This window comes from Brienomyrus brachyistius, chromosome 10 (assembly GCF_023856365.1).
Source record: "Brienomyrus brachyistius isolate T26 chromosome 10, BBRACH_0.4, whole genome shotgun sequence".
Taxonomy (NCBI): domain Eukaryota; kingdom Metazoa; phylum Chordata; class Actinopteri; order Osteoglossiformes; family Mormyridae; genus Brienomyrus; species Brienomyrus brachyistius.
Window position 1 is genome coordinate 6,150,506 of NC_064542.1, and position 17,570 is coordinate 6,168,075.

Genomic DNA, 17,570 nt, shown 5'->3' on the forward strand with positions numbered 1-17,570 from the left:
AATGTTATACTGGCACTTGCTCCATAATGGATTTGACATTATTTCTTCAAATATAATAATAACAATAATTTTTGTTTATATAGCACCATTCATACATAGAATGCAGCTCAAAGTGCTTCACATATGGGATTAAAATAAAACCAGACAGAGAACCAACTACAGCAAAGAACAGCAAAATACATGTCAATGAAATTACAGAAGGATAGAATTAATCCAAGTAAAAGTATCCAGAGTAAACACAAGCTAAATAAACAAATTGCCTCAAACCGGTGTGTAATATAAAATTGAGAAAAATACAGGAGAGAGTGAGTTGAAAATTGAATTTCAGTTGAATTTCCCTCCAAAAACAAATGATGTCACTTCCTGGAAATGGCTGTATGGATTTGTAGTCCTTTTAGGGAGCCAAGAAACTAGAGGCTCACAGGGTAGGAAACGAATGCGGGGACATGTATTATATAATTACAGAAAACAAAAGTTTCACCAGATTGGTTTCTGTCTCTAAAGGTAGTATACCATAGTTTATCAAAATAATAAAGAATAAGTTTGGATTTTTGTAATTTTATAGTTTATATTTACTGAGGAAGAATACATTGCACTTGGGACATGCTAAAATTAGCGCATATTCCAGAGAAATGGTGCTTTAAAGAGATAAAAATAGTTTAGGTGTTTTCTATTGCTGTAACAAAGATAAACACATAATGAAATAGGTTATAAAGATTTGCCTAATTTTATAAAAGAATAAGAGCCAGTTAAACACGAGGAACATGAGGCCCAAAACAGGAATCACCCATACTGGCAAATGGCCAGCGCGTTCGTAACCCAACGGTCTCCTTCCAGCGTCTAGGGGAGGGACTCCAGCACAGCCCCAGCTCTGCCTTCTTCGCCAGCAGGCGTGATTGTCCTTCTAACAGCTCGGCCATGGTCTTCTTAACACTCAGTTTCTGCCCTTACTCTGACTAGTTCAATTGCTGTTTGTGTACTTGTATATTCAAAGCTGTTTTCCTCCATGAACCTGGTTTAGGATTCATGTTTTTTAAAGCTTCCGTAAAAATAATGAATATGAAATATCACCAATTAATTGTCCAGATCGATCAGTATGCTAAAATGTACTTAACCTTGCAAATATCTCCAGTCCAGTCGTTTTAAACAGTAACTGTAGAAGTGCCAACATATATTGCACCATTTCAGTGCTTGATATATACGAAGTATACCGAAACCAGATGGATCCATTAACATGCCATTAGGTTTGGGTAGTGTATAAAATGTTGCCAATTATTTTGGCTGCCGAAGGGAGAGATGGATCAATTATTTGATTGGAGCCCTTACCATGATCGGGAGCTCTCAACTCATGATGTTTCATGATCAACGTCTTAGGGAAAGACATTGGCTTGTGCGGGACAGCGTGTACTCCCCAGCTTCTATGCTTCAGTATTTATATGTTGTTTTCTGGCTGTAGTGCAAAAGCCTGTTATTATATCTAAATGCACTTATATGGATAAAGTAGTACAAATAACTGTTGCAGTAGTCTACTGAACAGTGGGGGAGGGGCAGCTACGTTACATATGGAACAAAACAGCTGAGGAAAACAGCAATTCCAAAATAAAAAAACTTAAGTACAGCATTTCGCAGTTTAATAATATATTACGTTAAGCTTGACCAATAACACAATGTTTCAAATAAAAGCAGCAAAAGATGGGAAATAGTTTCCTGTAGAAAACGACCTCAATTGCTTCGGATGTCATGCCGCGGAATACTAAACAGCAACCTGCTTCTACTTTACACGTGACCTACGTACGATATGATTTACTTCCCGTTTTCAATCCACGGAGACAAGGCCCCACCTGATTGATGAATTGTTCAACCAATAAAATCACCAGGATAGCACTGTCTGAAAAATTGACAGGAGCCACAGCCTATCAGATGCTTCCGATGCCGCTCTATGTACATTTGCCGGAAGTTCAGGTCCAGTTCTTGGTTGTTTTCTTGTAATGGCGGATCACGTAGAAGGAGACGGAATCGGTTTCGACGAGAACAGGTTAGACGATTAAAATACGGATTTCTTAAGTTCACTACTACTAGCACGTATAAAAGTTATTTTGAAATATTTGTTATGGTTACCTTCCTTTCCAGATTATGATGTTTTTAGCTGGCTTGCTCACTTCAGTAAAGTTACCCATGTCGCTAGCTGCTCAGCTAACGGCCAGAAACGGCACGCTGGCTCCGTGCTGGTCACTCCGCCGCTCCCCGCTGGCTCTGTTAGCCGGCACTTTGTGCTGTTTTTGGGTTTGAGTTATCGCCTCCTTTGAGTTACCGGTACCGTGCTGTACGGCTGTCAGTGTCTCATCTCTTGCTGAACTATCTACTGCATACATATATATAGGTATGAATGAATGGGGAGCCCAATACTGCTGAGAATGAGGCCGGCGTGTTTTATTTCTGATGGGAGAACGCCACCCGGCCACTGCCCCACTACAGTCTCTCTAAGCACATATGTTAGCTGCCTGCTGGCACTTAAAACTCCCATTTTACCACGTTAATACAATCGACCACCCAGTGTAAGATATGCATCTTTGAATATGGTGTTAGGCATTTATTGTCCTTTCCCATTGATTATTGATGGCACGTGATATGATTACTTGTGTATATCGTGTTTTAAATGTAGTGGTCGACATGTTTAAAGAAGGTGTAGTTAGTAACAAGGCTTTGTAGGTGTTTACCTGTATGAGTGGTGGTGAATTTTATGCTGTTGGTCAATTATGATTCTTTCATTCCTGATAGAAACTGACACTCTGGATGGCCTGTAAATTGAATGAGTGTGAGGTTGGGATGCTTTTGTATGCCTCGAGTCTTGGGCTTGCATGAAGTACCATCTTTGTTTTGTGGCGGCTGGCCTCGTCTGAACAGAATGGCCCTTTGTCTGACTTTCATGACCCATTTCGTCCTCAGGATGGCAGAAGCCCTTCGTTTTCGTGGCCCTGCTCCCCCAAGCCCAGTGATGCGGGGCCCTCCCCCGCTGATGAGGCCCCCGCCCCCTCCATTCGCCATGATGAGAGGACCGCCCCCTCCCCCACGGCCTCCATTCGGACGTCCACCATTCGATCCCAGTATGCCGCCCATACCTCCTCCTGGGGGTATGCCCCCGCCGGTGGGACCCCCACACTTACAGGTATGTAGATGTCTCCATGTCATACGGACACCATACAGAGCTGAGGTTGTCAGTGATGGTGTCCAGTTCTGTTACCCCTGACAGCCAGTGTTTGTGCTCATTGGATACAAGGCCCACACATCCTCCTCTCCGTGTGGCCCGTTACACTCAGGCCCCGCCCGGCCTCCTCTCCGTGTGGCCCGTTACACTCAGGCCCCGCCCGGCCTCCTCTCCGTGTGGCCCGTTACACTCAGGCCCCGCCCGGCCTCCTCTCCGTGTGGCCCGTTACACTCAGGCCCCGCCCGGCCTCCTCTCCGTGTGGCCCGTTACACTCAGGCCCCGCCCGGCCTCCTCTCCGTGTGGCCCGTTACACTCAGGCCCCGCCCGGCCTCCTCTCCGTGTGGCCCGTTACACTCAGGCCCCGCCCGGCCTCCTCTCCGTGTGGCCCGTTACACTCAGGCCCCGCCCGGCCTCCTCTCCGTGTGGCCCGTTACACTCAGGCCCCGCCCATCCTCCTCTCCGTGTGGCCCGTTACACTCAGGCCCCGCCCATCCTCCTCTCCGTGTGGCCCGTTACACTCAGGCCCCGCCCATCCTCCTCTCCGTGTGGCCCGTTACACTCAGGCCCCGCCCATCCTCCTCTCCGTGTGGCCCGTTAGTTTCCCATTTGCAAAGGGAGGCCTGGTCTGTCTGACGTATGTAAGCCCAGTGCCTGCTGTAGAGACCTTCTGCTTATCGCTTTGTAAAATGCCTTGCCTGCTGTATTTGTTTGGTACCGGTTGATCTCACACATCGGTTACATTTTTCGTGTCTGTGCCCCAGAGACCCCCATTCATGCCTCCTCCAATGGGCAATCTGCCTCCCCCCCCCGGAATGATGTTCCCCCCTGGAATGCCCCCTGTACCCTCCCCGGGGGGGCCCACGCTGCCACCTTCTGAGGAGATCTGGGTGGAGAACAAGACCCCAGAAGGGAAGGTATGCATCTCCTCAATGTAACTGAAGTGTTGCTTAACAGAGAGGAATCAAGCTTTGTGATGTTAGACTTGAGGTGGCCAGTCTTATCCGCAAAGGGCCGGTGTGTGTGCAGGTTTTTGGGGTAACCTTTAGGTCAGCGCTTCAAATCCAGGTGTGGGGATTCTTCAGCCAGTTAGTAACCAGAGTTCTCTGCCTCACCTGACATGTTTCTGCGTGGTTTGTGCTTTTTAATGGCATCACTGCTGAGTTCTTCACCTTCTGCCTCCCCCTGTCATCAAGGTGTACTACTATAACGCCCGTACCCGGGAGTCGGCCTGGACCAAGCCGGATGGGGTGAAGGTTATTCAGCAGTCGGAGCTCAGCCCCCTGATGATGTCCCCGGGAGCGGGGCCCTCGGCCACAGCCTCGCCCACCAGCCTTCCGGCCGCCAGCTCTGCTGCAACGGCACCTGCTGCCACCCGGGCCCCTTCCCCAAGCTTGAGCTCCAGCAGCCCCGCGCCCAGCAGCAACAGTGCCCCTTCCTCCCCAGCCATCTCCCAGCCTATTGTCGGTAAGTGCCGCTCGGGCTGTGTCTCGTGGATATTTTCTGAGGCATTCTTGGTATTGGTGCTCACGCCCCTGCTCTTGACGTGTCCTCTCCCCACCCAACTTCAGCCCCACCCACCACGGAGATGTCCCCTGTGGCGTCATCACCCTCCATTACAGGGGCGCCCCCGGTGGTGACAGGGAGTATATCTGTGGCTGCTGCCACGGCGACACCACTGCCAGCCGTCCCTCAGCCGCTGCCGCAGCCACTGGCACAGAGTCTGCCGGCCCCCATACCGCACGCCGTGCCACACGGCCTGCCCCAGCCCGCCGCCATGCCCGCCTTCCCCCCCGTCATGGTGCCACCATTCCGCGTGCCCCTTCCAGGGATGCCCATCCCACTGCCAGGTAGGTGCTCAGCCGCTGTCCTCGCTCCGGCGCCATGGCCCTGTGCGTGGGGCTCCTGCCCTCTCAGACGCTGACATCATCCCCTCCCCCCCCACACACACACGCCCTCCTTTGAGTTCCTTCATACCATCTGTCCATACTAATATGTATGATATTCATGATGTTCCGTCTACACCATCTGCTTGCTGATCCTTCTCTGGTTAGATGTTAGCTTCTGTGGTGTTCGGTGCAGCTCTTGTTCCCATAGCTGTCATGCTTGTGAGTTACTGGTCTCTGCCTGGAAGCTCAGCGTAGGATTGTTGGTATCTAAGCTCTATGCTTATGAGATGCTACCTGCGTATGTTACTTTGGACGAAAGCGGCTGCCAAATGAATAAGATGCTAAGGCTTGATTTCCAGCTGATGAAACTCAGCAGCTGGACTTCGGATACATGAAGAGTTGTCAGGGTTCCCAGTGAACCTGCCCCGCTTTTCGCCGTAGGCTAGCTGGCAGGTGCCTGCTGCCTTTTGCCTTGGGGCCACCAGAATGTCATCGCTCCTTTTATGATGTTGCCCGTGAAGGTCATGCACCCTCAATGGAGTTAATGGAGACCTTAATAGTTGTCTTCTTTCTGTAAATAATATGGTGCAGTCTTTAATAATGTCTGGGTTGGGTAGCTCACCAAAACCAGTGGCCAGCTTGGCATCATTGCTCAAATGTCAATCCTATATGTGGTGATACAGGGGGCAATGTTGCTGACCAATGTTGTTCCAATGATGAGTCTTTCCTGTTGATATTGGGCAACAATTTTTTTTAATTGAAAACTTTAATCGGCAGAGGTGGTTGGGAAGAGGGGAGGTCTGGTGTATCTCCTGAAGTTGGTACCTCCGTGACCCGAACCCCGGATTAGCAGATGGTAATGGATGGACTTTAATCGGCAGTAGGCTACTTTTCATGATCACCCAGATCCACCTGGTTGGTCACCGGCAGCATCACTAAAAAAGTGGCTCTGTGACTCCCATCACCTTAACATATTCTGCGTGCCCGAGAGGTGATGACGACTTAGTGTGTTGGCACAGTCACAGCTGACTGCAGCAGGATTGTGTCTGAAATGCCACAATGAGCACGTTCCTGCAGGGTCATTTCCGCGTGCCAGGAGGACAGTGTAGCCCAGCGCACCAAATGGAAGCCAGGGATTGGTGCACCCATCTGACAGGTGTGTTTTGTTTTTAACTGATGCCAGGTAGTTGATGTAGTTCATACAGATGAGTTGTACCCTCCTGGTTAGTCGGCTGTGATTTCTGCATACCCCCCCCTCCTCCGAAGGGCTGTTGCCCTTCTCAGCTGTGACCCTGTCCATGCATTCCAAGTGCTGGGGGGTGGGGTGGTCAGAGCAGCAACCCCTCATCTTATAACGCCAATGAGGTGGTTTCCTGCTTATTTTAAAATTCATGCTTTTATTTCCTCCTGCAGTGTTTGCGTTGTCGGCACTGAAGGCTCCCATAGATTAGGTTAGCAAAGGCCATGCTTGTGTGTGTAGTACAGTGTTCCCAGTGTTTGGACTGGGCTGTCACTCTATGCTGGTTTCCATGTATGTGATCTATAAATGACTGCAGATGTTTATGTACTTTTTTCTGTTGGGGTAGATTAACAGGCACCTAATGCCTGCTGGGAGCATGGCACAGAGTGTCCAGTAGGTGGCAGTCTGTCCCAGTCATTGTGAGAGTGGCTCAGTCTGGTACTTCCCTGCTCCACAGAACGTGCCGTAACAGTTTGGGATTTACACTCTGTGGTGTGCTACAGTGTTTTTTTTTTTGTTTTTTTTTTCCCTTTCGCTTAATTCAGCCCCACTCCAAAACTTCGCCATTATTTTATCATATTAAAAACATGTGTAATTCATTTATCGACTCTGGGATGAAATCCATTCCTTTGTGTGATTCCGCAAGTGCCGCTTGAGGCCCCCTGTGCTGTCCAGGTGCTCAGAGAGCCCCTCACCTGCCAGCCAGGTGATGGGAAGCCCTCTAGCTGTAAATATCTATGCGTATATGACCTGTCTAAGCAGCCGGCGATTTCTGTGTCCAATATGCTTGCTTATCCGTTCTTGCAGGTGTAGCAATGATGCCGATAGTCAGCTGCCCCTATATAAAGACAGTCGCTCCCAACAAAAACGGTAATTCCTTCCAAAATCTCCAGTGCAGTTTTTATTCTCTGTTAGTTGGCATGTTAGTGCGTGTTGTGACGCTACCCTTCCTCCTGTGTCTGCCCTGCACACTTGCACACTGTCCACTAGGATACTTTGATCTGATCTGCTGCTGTTTACTATCAGACATGTCCGGATCACGGAATTTTAGTGGTTTTATGTTTCTCCAGTAGTTAAGGCCACGCCCTGAAAGCCAATGGTTTCCCGCTGGAAAGATGCACTAATCCAAATATTCAGCCACGCAATGAGATGGAACCAGATTGGAATGATCTGTCTGCCTCAGACCCCATTCAGCTACCGGTCTGGTGGTGCTGCTTGCTGTGGCAATTTGGTGGCATCTTCTGAAAACAGAGCCAGGCTTAGCTCACAGACATGACCATTTTTATATGTTTTTGTGTGTTCATCAGCAGCGGCTCCCTTCTTGTTGATGGTGGCTGTTTGCAAATCTGTGCCTAATCTAAGCTCTCTTTCAAAATGCATCAGGTTGACATCATTACCTTTGGTAATTGGGGTTTGTGTTGGTTCGAAAGGAAAGGAGATTGTGAAAATCACGGCTCTGACTTGTTTTGACGGAAAGTGGGTTTTTAACTTTGCTTGTCGTGTATATTAGAGCTTATCGATATTGTGATTGCCCTCATTCTTTTCTTCAGTCATCTTTGATCACGCTTTAACTTTTCCTTGTGGTGGTGATGGGCATTCTTGTCGTAAATTTACCGTTTACCTGGTTAATGGTTAAACTATCGGTTAAGAAGCTTATTGTCCCCTGGCATTGCTAACATGGCAGATTTTTTTTTAAAAGTCGTTTGGTTGTTTGTCTCAGATTAGCGAATGATTGTTTCACACCTTACTGGCTTAACTCTAATCTGTCCCCAGTCATACTTCGATACTCATGAAAGTCTTGTATTGAATCTCTTCCCAATATTAGCTTGACAAGTGGGGTTTGCAGGCAGATGCAGCTCGGACCTCCAACTCTCAGTGCACTATATATGCAGAAGACGCTGTAAAACTTTGTTGGGAGAGCAAATTTTTAGGTTATTTCTCTTTGCAAATGGCGATGATGGGTAGGCTCTCAAGGTGACCCACCTGAGGATCATGTTTCTTCGAGTTCCAAAGGGTCCTCTGCTAGTTGCGTGTTTCAGTTTCTTTTTGCTGGTCTCGGAGTGGGGTGGGATCAGTGAACTGGTTGTGGATGGTGGCCTGGCCGTGGGCCGAGCCGCTGGTGCGCTCTCACACACCTGCCTGTGTGTGTGGCCTATCCCAGGTTTGCTCCCCAGAATGGCTCCTCCCCTGGTTCCCATGATGCACCCACAGATGGCCATGGCGGCAGGGCCTGCTGTACTGGCCGGCACACTCTCCCTCTCAGAGTGGTCCGAGTACAAAACGGCCGATGGGAAGACCTACTACTATAACAGTCGGACTTTGGAGTCCACCTGGGACAAGCCGGATGAGCTCAAGGAGAAAGGTAAGGTGGTTTTCCAGCTTCATGGAATATACATGCATGCGTCTTTAAAAGACACGGATTGGTGCTGCAGAGGGTTAGTGGACATTTCTGGCTGGTGTTCAATACGTGGCTCTTCCAGTTGGAAAATGACTGGTTAGTGATACTGAAGGATTTGGATGATGTTTGTCAGTGATGTCCAAGAATGAAGACTGGCTGTAGGTGCTCTTAATGAGCTTTGTTGTGTCCCCCCCTCCCCAGCAGATAAGGATGGGGAAAAGGCCAAGGATGGCAAATTCTTGCTAGAAAATTCTGATCTGATGGACATGGATGATGACGAGCCTAAGTTGGATCCTCCCAAGGACATGAAAGAGGTACGTTTGGTCTTTCTCAGGCGGCCTTGGTGCACCGTGCCTTACGGCGTCCTCCTCTGTGTTTTGTGACTGGCTGCTTTCAGCTCCACGTCGCCTTTGCTCAGGAGCCAAAGGAGGAGGAGATGACCGAGGAGGAGCGAGCTGCTCAGAAGGCCAAGCCGGTGGCCACCACTCCCATCCCTGGCACCCCCTGGTGTGTAACCACACTGGTCCTACACCAGTCTGTGCTCTCTCGCCTTCCTCGGGTTCTGCTTTCGTTTGATTTGTTTGCTACAACTTTATCTGTGTGTCAGAAAGGTGGCAGAAAAGGCAGAAGGCAGGTGACTAAAACAAAAAGTAATTTATTTGGGATGCGTTTGGGACTGTTAAGGCTCAGTTTCATCACTGACAGGCACTGATCAGAAGCTGTTGCCGGGATAGAAAGGGAAGTTATTGGCTTTTGCTGATCTGTGCTTATATCTGATCTTTGTGGCTTCCGTTATCCGCCGGCAGGTGCGTGGTTTGGACAGGTGACGACCGCGTCTTCTTCTACAATCCCACCACCCGGCTTTCCATGTGGGACCGGCCCGAGGAGCTGATGGGGCGGGCTGATGTGGACAAGAACATCCAGGAGCCCCCCCATAAGAGGGGTCTGGAGGACAGCCGCAAGTTGGGTGAGCCCCGTGCCTGAGGTGCCCAGGTTGGGCTGGCTGGTGGCTGGTTTTGTGTTTACTGAACAGCGATGGTGGGGGGGCACAGTAGCCCAGCAGGTAACATTATTACCTCATATCTCCCAGGTGGGGGGTTCGAGTCTCGCTTCCGCTCTGTGTGTGTGGAGGTAGCCTGTTGTCCCCATGTTGTGTGGGCGTTGTGTGGGGTCCATCATGGATCATGGCTAGTTAGCATCTATGAATTGTCTCTCTCTCTCTTCCCATTGCATCAAAACTTTCATCCCTTGGTAGGTGTGACGCATCCATACAGTACGTTGCCTGGTCTTTCCTACTTATAGAAAAGGACTGAGTGCTGTGGCCTGTGCTTGTCTACAAGTCGCCCATGCCCCACTTTGCCAGAAACAGGTGTTTGTGCGAGTGCAATGGCTAACCTGCCCGTTCGCTTCCTAGTGGGCGTGAGCCGAGAGGAGCTGGAAGCTGCCGCTGCGGAGGCCCTGGAAGACGAGCCCATCAAGGCCAAGAAGAGAAAGTAAGTGAGCCAGAGCCCGGCGTCCGTGAGCGACATGCTGGCCTTGGTGGCTCCGTGCGAGCCGCACCAAGCATGCTCCGGCCGTGCTAACCATGTCCGTCAGCGAGAATTCAAGCTTAATTTGTCACGTAACGACTCGTCAAAGTGAACTGTGCATCTGCACCTTTTTTAACATATGAATATGAACTGCTAGAAATTGGACTTTGAAAGTTCTGACCCAGCCTACAATGAGTGTATTTAATTGATACCTGCCTGTCTTGGGGCGTGATTTTTGTTATGCAAATCCCTGCTGTCCAGGATACCCAATCAATCAGTGTTTCCTGTCAGAGGTCTGCCTCTCCCTGCCCCAAACGGCGGTCTTGTTGCGCAGGGGAATATTTTTCAGGGAACGCCCGTAGAACTGGTGAGACCAACATGGGCCTCCAAGGTAACACCTACTCAGCCTTCTTCTAGACTTTTCTTACAGAGGAACTCCAGAGGTTCTGCAGATGTTAGTTGCGTTGTGATTGTGGTCCAGTGAGACGTCACGATTGGGAGCCTTAGACACCCCACAAGCCATCTGTAAGATGCGGAATGTGCTAGAGCTGTACTGGAACTGTACTGCTAAGGTAGATAAGGGGAGAGAGTAACAGGTCGGCTGAGACAGTTGATTGGTAGAAAAAAACCGTTCGCCTGCTGCCATGACCTGGCTGCTGTTGAGCTCCACTTTTAAACGTTACTGCTTGCCTTTCCAACGATCTGCGCTCCAAACCCTATATCTCCCTGCCCCCCCCCCCCCCACCCCCAAACCGCCACTTACACCCCTACCCCTACTTTGGCCATCGGGCATTCTGATGTCCCCCATGTCGTTCCGCAGGAAGGAAGAGATGAAAGAGACCCCCGAGGCAGAGAAAGAGGTGGCGGTGGAGGCGGAGATTAAGGCGGCGCGGGAGCGGGCGGTGGTGCCCCTGGAGGCCCGCGTCGCGCAGTTCAGGGACATGCTGCTGGAGAGAGCGGTAAAGCACACTGCAACGCAGCCGCCATACTCTCGCGTGGCTCGTAACCGGCTCTGTAATGTCTCACACATAAGTCTAAGTGGAAGCCCACCAAGGTACAATCTGCAGTTTGTATTTTATACCCTTGCTTTCCCTCCCCCACACCTTCCCCTGTTTTTTGTGTTTACCCGGATGTCTTGTGTGTGAGATTTTGCTGGAAATTTTGTTTGTTGCTGTATTGATTCTAAGTAATTGGTTTTTGGTGCCAAGTGCAACTTACTGCAAGTCCAGGTATATTGCGTCCAGCAGAACGCTTTCGGTAATTTATTTTATTGGGTATTACTTGAATTAAACTGATGAGACTGTCAATAGTTGGTAGTGGTGTATTCAGCATATACTTCAGAATGATTTAACCGTAACACGGTATTTCTATAAGATGGATATTTGTGATACGCGGGCCCTTTTATGACGCATTTAGTTTAGAATTTTGTAATTTGACCAACTGACAGTACTGTCTGCTTCAGTGATATGAAACATTGCACATGTCTGCTGAGCAAATATGCCTGGACTGGCAGTGCCTGTTGCAGGTAAAAAGAAGGTTTTCTGGAAGTTTGCTGTGTTCTCTTTGATCTGCTGACCTGTCTGAGGGGTCCGGTTAGCTACCCTGAACCACTGCGCCATGCGATTCCCCTCTCTGAGCAGGGGGGGGGGGGGCGCAGGAACCCTGTCTGTCCATCCAGAGGGTTTTTCCCTCTCCGTGTATCTGACCCACGGCATTACTGTCACTCTGACATTTTCTTGTTTGTTTTCAATGCTTTGCTTGCAGTGGGGGGGTGGGGGGGCAGAGAGACCCCGGAAAGGTTGTCGCCCTTTTAAGTTGTGTCCCAAAGAGGAGATGAAAAGCATTTTTAGTGGAATCAAAAGGGCTGATCTTCAAGGCCGGGCGTCCCCACCAAGGGCACTGTCTGCCAGCTGCACTTTGGAAATGGCTCTCTGCAGTAGGTGCTTTACCGGGGTAATTGGAGAGACGGCCTTTTTTTTGCTTAATTAGACCGTTTCTCTCTGTGCCGATTAACGGCCGGGAAAAGGTTCCGGCTGCCCCATGGGGAGGGGGGGGTCCTCGTTCATTTGAGACTGTGGCTCTGGCGATGAAACAGACCTCAGTGCCACCTAAACTCATGCCCTGCAGGGGGGAGCGGGTGAGCTGCTCGCCTGCCGTAGGCACCTTGTTATAGCCTCCTCATTAGGGCTGCTCTTACACGCATGCTCTTTCACCTTTGCCTTGCCCCCCATCCTGCCCCCAGGTCTCAGCCTTCTCCACATGGGAAAAGGAGCTGCATAAGATAGTGTTTGACCCACGGTACCTTCTGCTGAACCCCAAGGAACGGAAGCAGGTAATGTGTCCGCAGATATGTACCTGCGCTCCAGTTATGCTCTCGGGGGAAAAAGTACCGTTTTGTACCTTTCAGGGTACAGTCACTAGTCACTGGGGTTGTAACCTCAGGGTTCTTCCAATTGTACCCAAACTGCAGGTAAATGTGCCTTTTTCTGACTGAACATTATACCTCTTCTTAATGTGATCGAATGTCTTCATTTGCTTTTTTTTTGGACTTTTTTGTCCATTGGGGAAACACCCCAAGTATCCTTTTACCCAAACTGAAGAGCTGACATGATGCGAGGTGATGAGATATGACTGGACAGATCTGTAACGTTCTGACTCCGAATAGGATGACGTCACCATGAGCTACAAGAAACGTTTGAGCAGTAGCTTGCATAGTCCAGGCACCTGGGGCTCTGACAGACCATTATTCCATAAGAAATTCCATCTTTTGTCGTCTTGGTGGTACTGAAGGCAAACGTTTTCACGGCTGCCATTTCCAGTATGTTCCGTAAGTGTTTGTTTGGTTATTTCACCACAGGAGAGATATAGACATGCTCTGTGTCTTAGGGTTGGCAAATTTCATTTTAAATTGAATATATTAACTCGTCACCTTAAATATGTAAATGCAAAAAAAAACATTGTATGTGTTCCCTGCTTTACACTCCAGTTGTTTTTAATTAGTACCTCCCGGTGTCTGTATTTCATTCAAAATACAATCACATCTCAGACCGTTTAGCGTTTTAACCGTGTATAAGGTAGCTACTAGCTAATGATAGGTGTCTGCTAACATCAGAGCAAGTTTAGTGCTAACCAATGACATGTGAGGTACAGTGATGCTTCTGTTGCCTAAGCAGTAGAGAGCAAATATTTCAATTGACATCTGAGGCATTTAAGCGGCACTGAAATCTGCATTACAATACTGTCCAATACATACCGATCTTATGGGAACTGCCATATTAGTACCGTGCTTTGGTACCCAACCTTTAATACATTCTATCTTCCACGCTAAGGGGATCTGCGTATGTAAACTGAGAGTCATTGGAAGCCCAGACATTGGGGGGTCAAGCACTCAAGCCTGTAGGCTTCTTTTGGGTTGTCGTTAGGGCTATCGCAATCACGTGATTCTGGAATCGCGGTGGAATGTTAATGGAGCTCAAACATATGTGGGGTTTTTGGTTGAACAGGAGATGTCGTCATCTTTGAGCAGGAGCTTTAACTGCCCCGGGTAGAGCTCACCATGCACCGTTATGCTTCCTTGGTAACGGTATTCGCTACTCTCTATGGATGCAGACTTACTTCAGACATATTTGTTGACCTTATAGGTCTTCGACCAGTATGTGAAGACTCGTGCTGAGGAAGAACGAAAGGAAAAGAAGAACAAGCTCATGCAAGCCAAGGAAGAGTTCAGGAAGATGCTGGAGGAGGCAAAGCCAAATATCAGGCAAGCTACGTAGCAGGCTGTCTTAAAAGTCTTCTGTATAATGTTTATGACATGAGAACTGCCAGTTTTATTGAAAATATCACCTGAACGTCATTTTCCAGGATGACTTTTAGCGAGTTTGCTTCAAAACATGCCAGGGATGCACGGTTCAAGGCCATTGAGAAGATGAAGGACCGGGAAGCCATGTTCATTGAGTTCATGACCGCTCTCAGGAAAAAAGAGAAAGAGGATTCCAAGAGTCGTGGAGAGAAGGTCAGGGGGCTATTAACTAGTGGGGGGATTGGGGAGGGATGGATGCTGTGGGTGAGCTCTTGAATGGGCCATACCCCACAATATGTAGCCAAGGCTCTGCCGTATGACATGAAGGTACTTGGAGTACTTAGAATTCTAGGGAAGCTTCCTAGGAATAATAAGGTTTGTTAGTTCAATGCTTTTCTGAAGACTTCTCTATATACGCAGTTTCACTACTTTTATTGCTGGTGTCCAAAAGCTTTTTCAATGCAAATCCCCAGTGTACCATGGAGGGTTAATGATTATAGTGACTGGTATGATTTCCTCTAGGAACAAAAGGTCACCCATCAAAGATTAATGACTGTGAAATGTCACCTGCCAGGGACAACTTAAGGGTGGGTGGTGCTCTCTGAGGGAGGCCCCCCAGTCAGTCTCTCATCTGCACCCCTCACCCTCTCACAGTGACACTGGCTTGACTGCACTCCAGGGCACCGTTAATTACCACCCTACTCAACACACAGGAGTCATTAATAGGTTATTGGTGACCTCACCTCAACCTGGACCAAGCTGTTGTGTGTTTGGAATTTCAGCAGCTTCCAGTCAGATTTGACTGGGAGAGTAAGCATCTTTGTTAAAAGCTGTCACTCTTTTGGGGGGGGGGGGGGGGGGGTTACTTCTGCTCTTATGTGACTTCTCCTAGTACGTTGTAATTGTACTGATATGCGTCACGTCTTAATTACTGGTGAGGAGCTTGTTTGAATGGGAGGTGTTGAGTGGGTGCTTTTCCTCCCCATGAAAGATGAAGGTTGACTTCTTCGAGCTCCTGGCTGACCAGCACGTCGATGGCCAGCTGAGGTGGAGCAAGGTGAAGGACAAGCTGGAGGGTGACCCCCGCTATAAGGCCGTGGAGAGCTCGGCCATGAGGGAGGAGCTCTTCAAGCAGTATGTGGAGAAGCTGTCCAAGGTGTGCTGAGCTCTAACCATAAGCACAGAGTTGCACGCTGAGGGACTGGGGTTAGCATGAACATGACCGTGTGCTACTGGGGCTGCAGAACCTGGACTCTGAGAAGGAGAAGGAGCTGGAGAGGCAGGCGCGGATAGAAGCCAGCCTGAGGGAGCGGGAGCGGGAGGTGCAGAAGGCGCGCTCGGAGCAGACCAAGGAGATCGACCGCGAACGGGAGCAGCACAAGCGAGAGGAGGCCATCCAGCACTTCAAGGCCCTTATGTCAGACATGGTATGTAGGGTCTCCATCCTTCTACATATTCCAAAAACCCAAAATCTGGTATCAGAGTCGCCTGAATTCATATCCATCAACCTACTGCATGGGTAGGCAACCCTGGTCCTGGAGTTCCAGTTTCCAGCAGGTTTTCTATCTTACCTGAGGAGTTTGTCTGCCCAAGATCAGGTCACTCCATCAAAGACTAGGTAGGATAGACGACATGCTGGATACTGCCACACCAGGACCAGAGTTGTTTCCCCCTTCCCTACTGATTACGGATTAGGAAACTGTCAAATACGTTAAGACTGCTATGAAAGCTGTGAGTCATTCTTCACTGGTCCCTATTTTCCCCCGATACCCGTGTCGGCTTAAAGACAACAAACAGAAGTGGTTTGATGCGAAAGATTTCCCATTCACGTACATGGACCTTTGGTTCAAGTTTTGCAGTCCATTACTTGTACTCTAGTGATTTTCTGATTTTTGTCTTTGCTCACGCCAGGTACGATCCTCGGATGCTACATGGTCGGACACTCGGCGGAATTTGAGGAAGGACCACCGCTGGGAGTCCGCCTCCCTGCTGGAGCGTGACGAGAAGGAGAAGCTCTTCAACGAGCACATTGAGGCGCTCGCCAAGAAGAAGAAGGAGCACTTCCGGCTGCTGCTGGATGAGACCTCTTCGGTTCGTCGGCCTTGCTTAAAGCTGCTCCCTTGAATCTGTTTTAACCCACACTTGGACATTGCAGATTATCTGATCCAAAATTCAGCGGGTCAGTGAAACTTCACCGCTGTTTATTTGACATCAGTAACTTATGAGAAGGATAATAGCTAAGTGAATCTTTAGCATAATGCTAATGTGTTATTTACTCAGGGTTAACAGATATGCTAACCACAGCAGGACTGCACACTCTCTCCCGCTGGGCGTGTCACTGCGGCATTCCAGCATGCTCTGTCTTTCGGTGTTTTATCATCATCATTCTCTCTGTTTGGGCATCTTAGATCACATTGACCACAACGTGGAAGGAGGTGAAGAAGCTCATTAAGGAAGATCCCCGCTGCATCAAGTTCTCCAGTAGTGACCGGGTAATAAAAAAAAAAAGAAAAGAAAAGAAAAGAAATTAATTTGCTCCCTGAGTTTTTGCTCGGTGTAACTTTCCTCTTATGTCTGGTTTTACCCGGCTCTGTTACAGAAAAAGCAGAGGGAGTTTGAAGATTACATCAAAGACAAATACATCACAGCCAAAGCGGATTTCAGGACACTCCTGAAAGAGACCAAATTCATCACATACAGGTGAGTCGCTCTCTGAGCTGCTCTTTCACAGGGTTGGTCCTCCTGTTCCCTGACTTGCTGGCCCTAGGGGTGTCACTTCCCAGTGATATTTACCTGCCCATATTTTTTGCCCCCCCCCCCCCAAAAAAAATGGGGAATGCTCAGGTCCCGAAAGTTGATCCAGGAGTCAGACCAGCACCTCAAGGACATTGAGAAGGTCCTCCAGAACGATAAGCGATATCTGGTCCTGGAGTGTGTCCCAGATGCACGCCGCAAGCTCATCATGTCATACATCGAGGATCTGGACCGCAGGGGGCCACCGCCCCCGCCCACCGCCTCGGAGCCCACTCGCCGCTCCACCAAATAAGGGGAGCTCTACCCCACTCCGGGCTCCCCCGGGTCTGGCGGCTTAGCCGGCCTGCAGACTGCGCAGTATTAGCTAACATCATCATGACAAGGAGTATCCCAGCATCCATCCTGCATCACCTTATTCTCCAGATTACCACACCCAAGATCTATGGACTCCAAGCGATGGTGATACGCTGACATGTGTTCTTCACATCCATGGTTACCTTTGACGGTCCAGAAACCATTAAAACTATTTTCTATTTTTATTTTTAGATGTATGTATGTGTTCCTCTGAACATACATGCTGGTATTCTGGAGATGCTAATTCTAATGGTGGTGATGACTGATTATCTTTTGACAGACGTCATTAATGCTAAAGTACAGTTTGAATGTTTAAATGTTTCCTAAAATTACTTAATTTTGATGTTGCGGTTTCTGTATAAGTTTACTGAAATAAAAGCAGCCTCCCATTTTTTTTTATAAGCA

The 17,570-nt window shown here is 48.9% G+C and overlaps 1 protein-coding gene across 7 annotated transcripts; it reads left to right on the forward strand.

The window, feature by feature from the left end:
• Positions 1-1,970: 1,970 nt before the first annotated feature.
• On the forward strand, positions 1,971-17,567 carry tcerg1a (transcription elongation regulator 1a (CA150)). 7 transcript variants are annotated; one of them, XM_049028125.1, is made up of 21 exons: positions 1,971-2,035; positions 2,947-3,166; positions 3,967-4,119; positions 4,399-4,669; positions 4,774-5,052; positions 7,139-7,201; positions 8,493-8,693; positions 8,931-9,043; positions 9,127-9,236; positions 9,536-9,696; positions 10,144-10,222; positions 11,079-11,217; positions 12,501-12,590; positions 13,900-14,018; positions 14,120-14,270; positions 15,049-15,213; positions 15,302-15,484; positions 15,969-16,148; positions 16,466-16,549; positions 16,657-16,757; positions 16,902-17,567. In XM_049028125.1, the coding sequence occupies exons 1-21, from the start codon at positions 1,989-1,991 to the stop codon at positions 17,101-17,103; spliced, it is 3,111 nt and encodes a 1,036-aa protein (XP_048884082.1). In that variant the 5' UTR covers positions 1,971-1,988; the 3' UTR covers positions 17,104-17,567. The 7 variants fall into 7 exon arrangements, 6 of the variants coding, with proteins under 6 accessions (XP_048884082.1, XP_048884084.1, XP_048884083.1 ...); XM_049028127.1 differs by having other exon boundaries at positions 1,973-2,035; positions 9,148-9,236; XM_049028126.1 differs by having other exon boundaries at positions 1,973-2,035; positions 8,934-9,043.
• Positions 17,568-17,570: the final 3 nt, after the last annotated feature.